The sequence below is a fragment of the Sminthopsis crassicaudata genome, chromosome 6 (genome assembly GCF_048593235.1).
Source record: "Sminthopsis crassicaudata isolate SCR6 chromosome 6, ASM4859323v1, whole genome shotgun sequence".
NCBI lineage: Eukaryota > Metazoa > Chordata > Mammalia > Dasyuromorphia > Dasyuridae > Sminthopsis > Sminthopsis crassicaudata.
This window is the reverse complement of record NC_133622.1, coordinates 223,447,644-223,462,768: the sequence shown is the minus strand read 5'-3', so window position 1 is coordinate 223,462,768 and position 15,125 is coordinate 223,447,644. Positions and strand designations below refer to the sequence as shown.

Below are 15,125 nucleotides of genomic sequence, written 5' to 3'. Positions count from 1 at the left end.
AGCGCCGGACAAACAAAATACAGACAGAAAAACTAAGAATTATGGTAGAACTTCATAGGTTCTGTAAAGGATAGAATGAGGTAGAACTTGTAAAGCCCTTTAGACACCTTCAAGTGCTATAAAAATGCTCACTAATATCATACCTCCCTCATGAGCTTGTTGTGAGGAAACACTTTGCCAGCCAAAAACCACTATAAACAAGGAAGTTGCAATAAAGATAAGGATTGTTGTTCTTAACTTTTTTTGGTGTACGTTGTGTGTATATATACACACATACACAGGTGATACAGAGGATAGACTCTGCTCCTCAGCCTCCTCAGCCTCCTCAGCTCAAATCCCGCCTCAGATAGACACTAACTATGTGACCCTGGGCATGTCCCTTAACCCTGTTTACCTCAGTTTCCTCATCTGTAAAATGAGCCGGAGAATGAAGTGATAAACCGCTCCAGGATCTTTGCCAAGAAAATCTTAAATGGGGTCACACACATATATGCAAACAGATACATATTAGACATCCAGGTAGCACAGTGCTGGGCCTAGACTCAGAAAGACGTAGATTCGAATGCGGACTCACATACGCCTCAGCTAGGTGACTGTGGGCAAGTCATTTAAAATGGGGATTATGATGGTATTTACTTCCCACAGTTTTTGTGAGTATTAAATGAGATAATATTTGTAAAACAGTTCCTGGCATATAGTAGTGCTTAATAAATGCTTATTATTTCATACACACATATATGAATACTTGTGTATAAATGTATACATGTATAAGTACACATACATATATTCATCTTTGAGAAAATAGTGTAAATATTTGAAGTTTATAAAAACTAGTTTTCCTTTCAGCAATTCAACACAATTTACTGTCTGCCCACAGGTTAATCATTCACCTTTGTTTATCTTTATGGTTGAACTGTTTTTCTCTCTTATTAAAAGATTAAACAGCAGATAGGTCAGCCACACTGCCCGGCTCTGGCTTGCTGAGATGTAACTTTGGATCAGGCAAAGGGGCAGGACTTTGGATCCCGGGAGCGCCGGTCTCTAGCCACTTTCCCTCTGGGAGCAACACCTGCCTTCACCTAGCCTGTGTAGCTAAAGCCCTCTTCCTCTCTCCTCTGTCTCTTTCTCTCTCTTCTGTCTACGCTTTACTCCTTTTTATCTGCTCCTTTGCTGCTTCTCATACTTTCTACTTTCTGATGGGATATGAGCTCCCTGCAGCAGCAGATCCCAGCCCCTGCCTCCAGGCTCATCCAGAGGACCATGTTAGGAAGCAAGGGGGAAAGAGTACACATTGTACTCAAAAAGCTTGAGCAGAGCTTCCTGAAAATTCACTGTCAGGACAATGTGGAACAGTGAGTGGTCAAAGAGCCAGCCTTGAAATTCAGGGAGATCTGAGTTCAAGTTTTGCTGCTGACAAAATAGCTATGTGACTTGGAGGGGAAAAAAAATCACTCAATGAATAGAGCACTAGAGTCAGAAAGGTCTGAGTTCAAATCCAGCCTCAGACATTCACTAGCTGTGAGACCCTGAGTAAATGAATTAACCATATTTTCCTTAATGCCTCTGTAAAATGGAGATAACATCTACCTCTCAGAGTTGGGTAAGGATCAAATAAAAGAGTACTTGTAAAATACTTAGCGCAGTACCTGGTATACAGTAGGTGCTCTATAAATGCTCACTCTTTCCGCTGAGCTATATCAGTAAGGAATGGTTTCTTAACTAAAATTTCCCATACCAGTAAAATATCTAGTTCTATCCCTAGCCCCTATTTTAGTTCATGTTCTAGCTCTTATTTTTGTTACCATTCATTTGGCAATTAATGGAAACTCCACACTTGGTCTTCACTGGTGACTCTCCATCATGTCCTCCTGTAAACCTAACTGGACCATCTAACCCACAAATTAGAAGCCCTCTCCTCTATCACTTTATGTTTACATGGGCATCAGGAGAGGGCTCTGGCTTTCTACATCCTGTCTCACTTAGCAGCCCAGTTGAAACTACATCATTAGAGACCCCCACCCAAATCTAGAGACTATTTATTTCAAGGGAATAGTTTGTAAGAGACTGCTTTGTACAGACGCAGGCAGAGATGGAAAGTTTGAATGAGGCAAACATCGGGTTTGTTCTCCCGGAGATTATAAGACTATGACACAATAGCACATCCTGAGCTTTACTAGATCTATATGGCAGTGGTAGTGGGAGAATTGCTCATGTTCTTCTGTAATTCTCATCAGAAGATCTAGCAAATGACCATCCCCTCTGCCTTCTCCATAGGAAACACTTCTCCCTGGTTACCATTCCTTCATGTCCGCTATCTTTCCTAATAACAAATCTGATCATCATAATAAATCCTTCTCTGATTCATTTTACAGATGAGGAAACTGAGGAAAATAGAGCTAAAGATTTTTTAATTGGCTACTATGTGCCGAGCTCTGTGGATACAAAGAAAGAAAAAAGAATCCCTGCTCCCAAAGGAATCTAGGGAGGGAATGGAGACGAATATGAACAAATAATCTATATACAGGGAAAAAAGAAATAATTAAGATGAAGGCATTAGAATCGAGGCTTTCTACTGAATGTAGAATTTTAGTTGGGCCTTGAAAGAAATCAGAAAAGATAGGTGGAGAAAACGGAGCGAGAGGGTTCCAGGCATGGGGACAGCCAAAGAAAATGTCCACAGATGAGAAATGGAGCATAATAACCAGGACTGAAGAGTCCATATTTTGAATACCAGACAGGATTTTGTATTTCATCCTAGAGGCAATAGGGAGCCACTGGGGTTTATTGAGTAGGGGATGACATGTTCAGAACTGAGCTTTAGGAAAATCACTTTAGCTGCTGAATGGAAGATGGAGTGGAGGCGGGCAGACTCTGTAGGAGCTGTTGCTGTAATCCTGGCTTGAGGTGATGAGGAAGGCAGCAGGTGATGATGGTTGCAGAGGAGAAAAGGGGGTGTATGGGAGAGATGTTGCAAGGTTTAGATCAAGACCTTTCCTGCAGATTAAATATGGGGGTTGAGAGTGAGCACTTGAGGGTGACTCATTACCTTGAGACCCACTGCATTATTATGATTCAGAAGAGTTTTTAAACTTCTCTTGCTTTTATGTCAGACCTCCTCAAGGACTGTAAGTTGCAAACAAAGTATTGTTTGCTTTTCAGTCCCCCTGCCCTCTGACCCCTGGCAAAATTCTTGGCCCAACCAAGGACCAGCGCTAAACCGTGGAAAGCTTTCTTTCTGGCCTCAGAAATTCTCTGATTTTCCAAAACTGGAGAAAACAAACAAACCTCCCCAGCAACCTCTGTTCTTGCTCTTTCTCTGCTCGGCCTGGTCTCGGCTCTTAGACCCAACTTCTTTTGGACAAGAGCCACGCACTGAAGCAACAGTGGGTTAAGCAGGTCTGGACAGGGCTTCTCCCTTATCCCAATCTGGCTTGGATGGGGCAAGAGCAAACCCCATGATCCCACAGGTCCCTTCTTTCTCTCGTGTTCCCTAATGCTCACCTTTTGTTACAGCTGCGGACTCATCGTGTTTGAAAATAGGAAGCCTAAAAAATCAAGAGAGCCATAACCACGGCAGATCAAGTAAGTGCCTTTAAAGATCCCCCCGAAAGGGAAGCTCCATAAGAAAGGCGAATGTCCCCAAACACACTTTAGGGTCCCCTCCACCTCACAGGAACTCAAATGCCCATGTGTGTTCCATTCGGGCTTGGCATGAGGAAAAACTTTGTTTCTAGGACCTCTCCCAGAGGGGCCTGGGCTGCCCTGGAGACAGGGAGTTCCCTCATCACCAGGGATGAGCACAGCCTGAATGACCTGGATGGGTTGGACAAGATGGCCTCAGAAATCCCTACTCGGGCATTATGTTGGTGGAAAGGGGTCTGGATTTGGAAACAGGAGATAGTCGAGGTTGGGTCAGTGGTTTGCCTTGCTTGGTCCCCTCAAGGGTGCAAGCTAGGATGGTTTACCTGTCATTTGAATGGCAGTTGGCCAGCAGTAGGTAGAAATAACTGGAAGGCACTTACAATTTCTGGGTCTCAGTTTTCTCACTTGAAAAGGTGTGAGGAGTTGGACTAGATGATACCTAAGGTTCCTTCCAGATCTAAATCCATGTTCTTTTTTTTAAAAAGTTTTTTTAATTTTCAAAATTAAACTTACAAAAGTTTATCAAGGCAGACACGGGGAGGTAGAGCTGGGCTCAGTCAGGGAAAAAGCCTCAAATTATGGCTGGAGGAGCAGCAAGATCAGCATTTCTGCATGGTAGAATATGGAAGGAGGAGGAGGATGTTAGAAGGCTAGGAGAATAAGGAGGGCTGCTTTCTGAAGGCGTACAAATGACAAAGACTCACTAGAGTTTATTGGGAAGGGGCCAGACCTGGACTTGAGGAAAATCTCTTTGGCAACTGATTAGTAGATGGACTGGAGGAGACATCAAGGAATGGCCCCATGGGCTCAAATTTATGGGAAGTCATGCACAAATATGGCGGAGGGATGGGAAGGAATGAATGCGCCCTTTGAGAAGGAACTCCACAATCAGCAAGCCCATGCATCCTCTGGAGTATTAAGGACCTAACTTGTTTTTTTGCCTTTCCCTTCTCCCAAAGGCCTCCAGAGTTCTCACCTATGGGAATTTGTGAGAGACCTCCTCCTGTCTCCGGAAGAGAATTGTGGCATTTTGGAATGGGAGGATCGGGAACAGGGTATTTTTCGGGTGGTGAAATCAGAAGCCCTCGCCAAGATGTGGGGACAAAGGAAGAAAAATGATAGGATGACCTATGAAAAGCTGAGCAGAGCCCTAAGGTAAGATAATCTCCTGCCCCATGGCTCCCCTCGAGGCACGGTTACATAAGCCAGGGATGACTTTGTTTTCCTGGCATTTTCACTTGGGAATGGAAAGGTCATGAGACCGAGCTCCTGGCTTTTTTTGGTGGCACTTAGATTAAGGGCTTACAAGAGGACACTCCTTGCTTCTCATTCTTGGCAGCCTTTAAGGAAGGGATCTAGCTTTTTGAAGGGAGACGGTCTTGTAAACACGAACACATACGTGTTTGTGAGCAAGAAGGCAGATCAATCACTTAGGGATCTGAGAGCTTTCTATGTAAGCTGATCAGGTACATGGTTTAAAAAAAAAAAAAAAAAAAAAGCAAAGAAATCTAAATAAAGTTGCCCCATCAGAGAGGCCCTAAGCTTGAGAATGTTGACTGACTGGTAGTAATCTTTTTTCCTCAGCTGTGACTTTCTCCCCAGTTACCTTTCTGTTGTTGTTTTTCTCCCAACCCTTTGTTTTTCCTCCAGATACTACTATAAAACAGGAATTTTGGAACGGGTGGACAGAAGGTTAGTGTACAAGTTTGGGAAAAACGCACACGGTTGGCAGGAAGACAAGCTATGATGGGCTTCACTCGGCCTCATTTTATGGATTTCCCCCCTTAAGAAAATCATCATGTGACACATCTGAAAGTCTCTCTCTCTTTCTCTCTCTCCTTTTTGTTTTTTTTTAACCTGAATACATTCTGGTGAAATTTCTCCATATCGGTTTCCATCTGGATTGACAGGTTGCCGACTATTTCGCGTGGTAGCCACAAGGCTATTTGAAATCTAATTCGAGGGGGAGGGATGATTTGAGGGAGGATAAATTTATTTTGCAATAGTTGACTCTTATGGTTTAAATCAAGCATCATTTTTAACTCATCAAGACTCTTGAGAGCAATAAAGACAATCAGAATCTCTGGCTCAAAGCCAAACTTGATATAGGATTGGGGGGTTACCAGGGTTTTTTTTACCCAGGATGCTGAAATTTCAAAGGGGGCTGAAAATGCAAAGTTCCTCACCTTCAATAGTTGTCTCCTCCTCAACCGTTTACTCAACGGGCATCTATCCATACCCCATTTCCCTGCCTTCCTCATCACCCCCATCTCCTTAGCAACTGGCCAGTATATTAGCAATGCACACTCCCTTCCTCCTGGCAGCTGTACCCCAAGGGAGCTCCTTCCTCCATCCCACCCTCTAGAAACTCCTAGATAGGTTTAGCTCCTGGACACTCACTCACAGCTCCTCTTCAGGGGCTTCCAGGCAGATCCCAAGGAACAAAGTGCTTAGAGACAGAATCCAAGGAACTACAGGTGAGAGCAATTTAGGTCCAATTTTCCGTGACTGAAGTCAGCAGCTGGGCCGAGCTGTGCTAAGTCAGCACAACTTGATGGAGAGATGTGAGTTGGAGGAGCAAATCGCTTCTCAACTGTGAGACTTTGGCCAAGTTACACTTCTCCCGGTCTCAGTTTCCTCATCTGTAAAATGGGGATTATCAGCCCTCGCCTGCCTACCTCACAGGGTTGTTGTGGGGACTCGATGGGTTTGGAAGGTATAGTACTTTGTTACCTCGCCATGCTATGTGAACATCAGCTATTGTTATAATGTCAGGGAATTTTCCTGTTTGAAAAATAAATCTTACAAAAATTCAGCTTTAGCCGTGAATCCAGGATACAAACTAAATTTAGCAGAAATGGACAGTAGAGTTCTCAACCATCTTTCCAGTCATGAAATAAACTTTTAAGCATCTTTCTAAATATATTAGGCCTTTCCAATTGACTTTATTAATATTTGTTGTTGAGATTTCCCTTTCTCCTCCCCAATTTTGACTAGGAATGGAATGAGGGTGTACAAGGGGGTTAATAAACTGAAAACAAATATTTCCCCTCCTCCCCCTACCAAATATCATAAATTTTGTCCTTTGCAATCAACAGAAGATGAGTTATCCCACTTTGAACTAAGTCCTAAAAAGGAAAATCTTTTTGTGATAAAAACATCAAACCTTTTTACATAACTGGAAAAGTTCTATCCTTTAAAGGCAATCAAAGGGTGCATCAGTTTTATTTTGTTTAACTACCTGATTCATCTCCCTCCCCCACCATCTCAAAAGTCCAGATTGCCCTATCAAAAACAGTGAAAGTGAGGGAATACTGTCTCAACAAACTTCAGAGAGTCTGCACCGACAGTTTCTTGCTCATCATCAGCGACCCATAATTCAGTGGTCTGTGCCACGTCTTCTAGCTACAGAGCCAAAGGAGGGAGGCATCTCAGAGCCATGATATATGGCAAAAACTACAGTGGTCAAAAGGTTAACCTCAAAAACTAATGTGTTTAAAAGAAAAAATGTGAATAACTGTAAAGTAATCTATTTTTGGATTCATTTTTTTCCAGGCGGATAGTTTGTAAACAATGTGAATAAAATATTTAATGTGAAAATGTTTCTGTGTGTTATTCTCAAAAGCCATGCCAAAATCATGATGGATTATGAAATTTTTTCAAGGGCTATAGCATAATGTTGTTGATTTATGTTTAAATATTGAATTTTAAAATTTTAAGGGATTTTTCTTTTTCTTTTATCCCAATCTGACATTTTATCAATGTTTAGAGCTCCAAGTGAAGAAGTTCATCTATCTCTTCTCTAACTCAAAGTCCAAAAGAATTAAAGATTTCATAGGGAACATGAAATGAGAGGAAAATGGCAGCAGATTTATTTATTCTAGCCATCTTTCTTTTTTTCAAATTAAGAAACAGGTAAAGTTCAGTTTTATAGAATGAATGAGACCACAGTCACTAGCTCACAGCCAGTCAGGTTTAGGAAGGATCCCAACGGGTTTGGGTCCATTCAGATCAACATAAAGCTAAACAATAATGCCCTCTGCAACACAGCCTGGTGCAGTACCTGGTAGGTATTTAATAAATGCAGATTCACTGACAGACCATATGACTATGATGGACTTACCAAATGTCTCTCCAACCTTTGCTTGAACACCGTCAGTGAGAATCAGCTCCCACCGAGACAACTCCCCGGGAGACAGCTGCCTTGTGAGGAAGTACTGGGGATACATGGAGAACATTACCCTCCCTAAGTCTGCCTCAGTTTCCTCAGATTTAAAATTAGGGGACTGGCCTCAATGACCTCTGAGGTTTCTTTTAGGCCTGTGATCCTATTCCGGCTTGTGGTTCAGTGTCTTTAGCTAAAAAATGAAGGGGCTGGCTCAGGGGTCCTTAGTCTTTTTTGTGTCAGAGATTCAGCCATCCCCGCCCCATACACACACATCCACACCCACGTTGGCAGTTTGTGGAAGACTAAAGAGCCTTCTCAGAACAATGCTTTTAGATGGAGCAGATAAAATGCATCGGATTAAAAAGGAAACCACTCATGTTACAGTAGTTTATATGTGTGTGTATACATAAATACAATTTTTAATATGTGTGTATGTATTATGAATATTTAATATGTGAGTATAAATCTGTATAGATGAATATATACACACATACATAATTACACATAATAGAACATAATGAATATATACACATATACATAATTATACATAATAGTATATATGACATAGTATGATAATAGCATTGAGTAATATATATTACAATGCAATATTAAATATGTTTAATATGATGTATATTATATAATATATTTGTTATATTGTGACAATATATCATATATCATTAAAATTATATACATACACGTATATGTGTGTATATATATTTATATAAACATATTTTTTTAATTCATGGACCAGGGGTTAAGAATCTCTGTAATTGAGGGCTCTATTATAACCCAACGAATCACAACTACCTCCACTTTAAGGTTTACAAAGCACTTTAAACTAATTACTTCATTTGATCTTCATAATGACCTCAGAAGTTCTACAGATGTTTTACATCTATGTATTTACATCTGTATGTTATTCTCAAAAGCAATATGCCCCAAATTTTTTTACAGATGTTGGGGCCAGAGAGGCTCCCACAGCTAGTAAGTATTTGAGGCAGGTTTTAAATCCAATTCCTTATTACTCCAAATCCAGAACTCTGCTATGCCGTACAATAGAACTATCACCCTCTTGTTTCTGGAGGCAAATCCCAGATTGAGGGGAGAGGGAAAGATTGAAGAAAGGATTTTTGAAAAAAAGAGAATGAAAGGAGAGTCGTTGGGCCATTTTAGGGAAAAGACCACAGGCTCAGGAGCAATCACCTTGTTTTAGTAATGAGGAACATGAGCATAGAGATTTATAAAGCACTTATTATAGTATCTGGCATACAGTAGGCACTTAATAAGTGCTTGTTCCTTCTCTTCTTGAAGTCATTTGTACTACTGCTTAACTTCTCTCCTTCCCCCAGAATGATTTGGTCTCAAGAATCAAATGGGAAGATCTCAGTCCCCTAAAATGATTCATGTTACACCATGGACAAGTTAGCCCCCTGAATACCCTGTTAGATGCTCACCTTTGTCCATCTTCACTACTTCCAAAGCAATGCAACTTCTGACCTAATAAGCTTCCTATGGAAGCCCATTCACCATCCCACTTGTCACCATGATCTCTGGACATATTAAAATCTCCACACACCAGACTCTCCTCCTTTTTTCTTCCTTTCCAGTGGCCCTTGCCCAGTATTATCTCTCCCAGGTCTACCATCTTGAAGAGTAAGATTTTCTCCAATAGATCCCAACCATAGCTATCTATTGCAACCTTGTTGCATTCCTCCTCAGCAGCTCTTCAAGGAGCTTCGAGAGTGAGGAGAGGAAGAAATAAATACCCAGCCTTTGCAGGCTCTCATGGAATGAACACAAAGGAACATTAAGGAGTGTGACAGCAGCTGGGAGCGGGGGGAGGCTTCAATGGCCATCTAGTCTATTGGTTCTTGACCTTCACTGTGTCACGGACTCTTCCAGCAGAAATACATATAGCCTTCTCAGGAGATTGTTTTTAAATGCATAGGATAAAGACATAGATTAGAAGGGAAACCAATTATATTAAAATCAAACTAGGTTTTAAGACATGTTCATCTGTGCCCAAAGGGTTCTAAAACTGTGCATGCCCTTCAATCCGGCAGTGTCTCTCCTGGGTCTGTATCCCAAAGAGATCATACAAGTGCAAAAATGTTTGTAGCAGCCCTTTTTTATAGTGGCAAGGAACTGGAAACTGAGTGGATGCCCATCAGTTGGGAAATGGCTGAATAAATTAGAGATATTATGAGATATTGTTATTTTATAAGAAATGATCAGCAGGATAATTTCTGAAAGGCCTGGAGCGACTTACACGACCTGAGTGAAGTGAGTAGAACCAAGAGAACACTGTACACAGCAACGAGATTATGTGATGATCGATTCTGACGAACGTAGCTCTTTTCAACACTGAGGTGATTCAGGCCAGTTCCAATAGGCTGATGATAGAGAGAGCCTCTGCATCCAGAGGGAGAATTGTGGAGACTGAGTGTGGATCACAAGAGAGTATTTTCACTTTTTTGTTATTGTTTGCTTGTTTTTTCTTTTTCTTTCTTGTGTTTTTGTTTCCCTTTTGATCTGTTTTTTCTTGCACAGCATGATGAATATGGAAATATGTTTAGAAGAATTGTAAACAATGAAAAAGATCTGGGAATCTTAATAAATTCTAAAATCAATATGTTAGTGGAGTAATATGACACCCCCAAAAACTAATGCTAAAGCAAATTATAATGACAAGTATGGTGTGTGAACAAAATTTTCCATTGAAGTCTCTCTAACTGCCCTCAATGAAGGCAGGACAACCATGGATGTTATTATGAACATGTGAGTCCTATTCCTATACCAGATGTCCTTTGAGGTCCCTTCCAACTATGAAATCCTGAGTCATTACTTCCCTAAGGCATTATTCTAAATCTACAAGGAGACACAATCTGCTCACATTATGCGTTAGATTAGTCTTGTCAAAGTGGATGAAGGCCAGACCGGGAGTGTGCTGGTATTTGGTAAAACTATAAATGGGACTGGATGATGCTATTATAGCCGTAGCACATGACTTCCAAGCCTGAGCCAAGCCATTGCTGAAAAGTCTCAAAAGGACTGACCTCTTAGGAGCTATGGGTATCTCAAAAATCCTCACTTGGTCCTTTAATATTATGAGAATACAATGGGCTATAAAGCAATATTTGGGGTACCAAACCCAATCCAATCAACAGGTTTGTGTTCTGGGATCCACTCAGCAATTTCCTTGCTGCCATGAAAGCCTCTGCCTGGATCTCAAGCCCCTTACTCTCATCCCACCATTTCGTGGCAATAAGCAGCAGATCTCAATTCTGTCCAGCCCCTGAAGAGAGACTATATAAGAAAACAGGAGCATATTCTACCCGAAGCACTAGTATTCAGCCAGAGAACGAGAGAACCAGGGACATCTAATCAGGGTGAGCCAGGCAAAGGCTGATTAAAAGAAATTTGGCAGAGATGGATGAGGCAACTTTGAGGTTCACTCCTTGGGGAACTGCTATTGGGGAAGAAGGAGTAAGAAAGTAGATAATAAGGAAAATAATGGGAAGGAGGAGGCTAAACTAAAATTAGCAAAGATCTCAAGAGAAGGAAAATTCACTTAAGAAGCTAGAGCTCACACAGAAAAAATCAATAGGAAAGATATTAAAACAAAAGACAGGATAGTCACACCAAATAACTTCAAATGTCTCTTAGTAAATATTGCAGGACAAAAGAAATCGAACAGAAGACAATGTTGATTCTCAAGGGAGCAAGATGTTTCAATTGATTCAAAAGAGAAATCAGATTCTTGAAAGAAATTCAAATAAAACAGTAGAAATTTTGCCTTCCATAGAAATAATTACAGAAACAAAACAAAAAAAAACCCATAAAACCCCCCTAGACTCCACAATGGAATATCTCTCCAAAAAAAGCAAAAGAGAGAATAACTAATTGGGAATAAAAATATACCAGAGTGAAGGACAATTTGGAGGAAGAAAGGTAGAAGGCAAGAACACTAAAAAAGCTCATCATCTCTACAGAAGTCAAACACCCTGTTTTTGAAGACAAGATATATAGAGATAATTTAAAGATTATAAGCCTCTCCGAAGAACATGATCTTTTTAAAAATATGTGAACACCATGATGCAGGAAATAATACAAGAAAATTTCCTGAATATATAAAACATCAATTGCTTGTGAAGAACAAACTCCTGGGAAAAAAAAACAAACAAACAAAAAACAAAAAAAAAAAAAACAAAAAACAAACAAACAAAAAAAAAAACCTATGTTGTAAAACCCAAGACACATAGTGATTACACTAAACAATTCCAACAACAACAACAAAAAACAAATTTTGCAAGCAACCAGGAGAAATACCTTCAAATATGAAGGAAAGGAAATTCAAATAATGTAAGACTATTCTGCACCAATTACAAACCACATAAGTGGATGGAAACATATATTTTGAAAAACAAAAGAGAACGAGATAACGCATCCTAAAAACAGAGACCAATCATCAATGAAAAAATATGGATGTTTAATAAAACAGATTTGAAGAATTCTTCAAAAAAATGCCAACAGATTATTCATTAGAAAACAACTCAAAACACAGAAAAAGCAAAGAAATGAAGCAAATTACTCCAACTCTAGAAACCATTGACACCTATGAGGTTAAAAAAAAAAAAAAAGAAGTAACAATAAAGAAACCATTAAGACGTTTCTTTCTAAAAGTACACAAGGCAATAAAGATAAAAATGACAGTAAGCAATGACATTATAGCAACCAACCTGAAACATCATGTCCTAAGTTTCACGACCAATCAATAAATCTTATGAGATTAAACTGCAGAATGAAGAGACTGAGTGACATGTTCCATTGAAGTTAATGGTAAAAAATAAAGAGGAATTAATTCCAATAGTCTCTCAGCAAGAAGAGGCTACAAAAGAATGCCCAGAGTGAAAGGAGGGATTGAAATGGAGGGAAAGAAAGGAGGAAATCTTGATTCAGTGGAAGGAGAGGGTCTCACTGAAAACCATACCCATGATATAAAGATGGGGACATGACAATGGCTATAATCTGCAGTGATTTGGTTCTCAGGGAGATCAGCACCTCTCAGGAATAGAGGGATAGGAGCGTCTAAGGGCAACTGGCATCCAAAAAGGTGGGAGGTCATGGTTGTGGAGAGAAAACTCCATGACAAATAAAATTATCACCATTTTTTTTTTATTCTCTTCCAGGTTTGGGGAACATCATTCAATCCTGCTTCTCCTCCTCTCCTTCTTTACTCTCCTATACTAGATCCTCATCCAGATTAAAACCATTCAAATGGGTGCTCTTCTTCCTCAGTTCTGGGTCATTTGATGACCTCATTCACTGCCATGGATCGGAGCAGAAGATGCTCAAATAGGCTCCTCCTCCACATCTCCTGTCTTCTTCCATCCCTTCTCCTCCCACATACTCTTCCATCCTGTGCCACTGGCTTCTTTGCTTCTCCTCCAACAAGTCACTCTCATCTCTAATCTCCAGGCATTTTCCTTGGCCTGGAAAGTTCCCTTCTCATCTCTGCCTCCTGACCTCTCTGGCCTCCTCCAAGTCCCAGCTAAAATAGCTCTAACCCTTCTGGTGACTTCCTGTCTTGTATCACCTATTAGACATCTTGCACTGGTTGTGCTGTAGACTTCTAAAACTCAGCATGTCCATTACTCTACTTATCTTTTCCCTGACACTTTCTTCCCTTCTGAACTTTCCTATTCCTAGAGAAGGTACCATCATCCTCCCAGGCTTACAACCTAGATGTCATATCCTTGACTCCTCATTCTTTCTCCTCCTCCCCGATAGCCATATTCAATGTATCCAAGGCCTGCCCAATTTTACTTTTATAACATCTCTTGAATTTGCTCATTCATCTTCTGAAGCTGCCATTACTGGCACTTTGTTTTCATTGTCTCCTACCTAAACTATAACAATAGCCTGCTGGTGCACCTGCCTCAGGTCTCTCTCCAAACCAGTTTGTCCTCCAATTGTCACAGACCTGACCATGGTACCTCCTACTCAAAAAACTCCAGTGGACCCATATCACTCAGAAGATCAAATATAAAAACCTGTTTTACATTCAAGGCCCTTGATACACTGTCCCTCCCCACATTTCCTGTCTTCTTTCACTCCTTCTCCTCCCACATACTCTTCCATCCAGTTCCACTGGCTTCTTTGCTTTTCCTCAGAGAAGACATTCTTAAGTCTAAAATCAAGGCATTTTCCTTGGTCAGAAAAGCTCTTCCTCAGTTGAATAGATGCCCATCAGTTGGAGAATGGTTGGGTAAATTGTGGTATATGAAGGTTATGGAATATTATTGCTCTGTAAGAAATGACCAGCAGGAGGAATACAGAGAGGCCTGGAGAGACTTACATCAACTGATGCTGAGTGAAATGAACAGAACCAGGAGATCGCTGTACACTTCAACACTGTATGAGGATGTATTCTGATGGAAGTGGAAATCTTCAACATAAAGAAGATCCAACTCACTTCCAGTTGATCAATGATGGACAGAAACAACTACACCCAGAGAAGAAACACTGGGAAGCGAATGTAAATTGTTAGCATACTGTCTATCTACCCAGGTTACTTATACCTTCGGAAGCTAATACTTAATGTGCAACAAGAAAATGGTATTTACACATATATATTGTATCTAGGTTATATTGTAACACATGTAAAATGTATGGGATTGCCTGCCATCGGGGGGAGGGAGTGGAGGGAGGGAGGGGATAATTTGGAAAAATGAATACAAGGGATAATATTATAAAAATAAATAAATTAAATTAAATTAAAAAAAAAAAGAAAAGAAAAGAAAAGCTCTTCCTCCTCATCTCTGCCTTCCTCCAAGTCCCAACTAAAATAACGCCTTTTTTTTTTCTTTCTCCCTCCCAAGGTTATTGGGGTTAAGTGACTTACCCAGCTAGTATAAAGTGTCTGAGGCCAGATTTGAACTAGGGTCCTTCTGACTTCAGTATTTCAGGGTTAGTACTTTATCTACTGCATAAGCTGCCCCTAAAATAGAACCTTCTACAGGAAATGCTTGTAATTCTAACGCTTTCTCTGTTCTTTTTAATTTGTCCCATCTACATCTCACTTGTACATTATTATTTACTTGTTCTCTTCCTCACTGGATCATGACCCACTCGAGAGAGGAGGGACTATCTTTTATCTTTATTTCCCCAGGGCTCAGCACAAAACTCAACCAGAATAAACATGCAATAACTTTACTGAACAACTGACTGGAGGGCAAGAGGCAGAATTGGATTTTGTGATCAGGGATATGTGGAAACTTCTTCCATGGACCAATACTTCTATCCTCTCTACCTT

At 40.4% G+C, this 15,125-nt stretch overlaps 1 protein-coding gene across 2 annotated transcripts in view; it reads left to right on the top strand.

The window, feature by feature from the left end:
• The window catches only part of ELF5 (E74 like ETS transcription factor 5), a 56,621-nt gene extending 49,379 nt beyond the window's left edge, over window positions 1-7,242 (top strand). For both annotated transcript variants that reach the window (XM_074276887.1, XM_074276886.1), the window contains 3 exons: window positions 3,514-3,582; window positions 4,602-4,797; window positions 5,293-7,242. In XM_074276887.1, the coding sequence (XP_074132988.1) occupies window positions 3,514-3,582; window positions 4,602-4,797; window positions 5,293-5,389 (362 nt within the window). In that variant the 3' untranslated portion in view covers window positions 5,390-7,242. The remainder of the gene's footprint in view (window positions 1-3,513; window positions 3,583-4,601; window positions 4,798-5,292) is intronic.
• The last annotated feature ends 7,883 nt before the right edge of the window (window positions 7,243-15,125 follow it).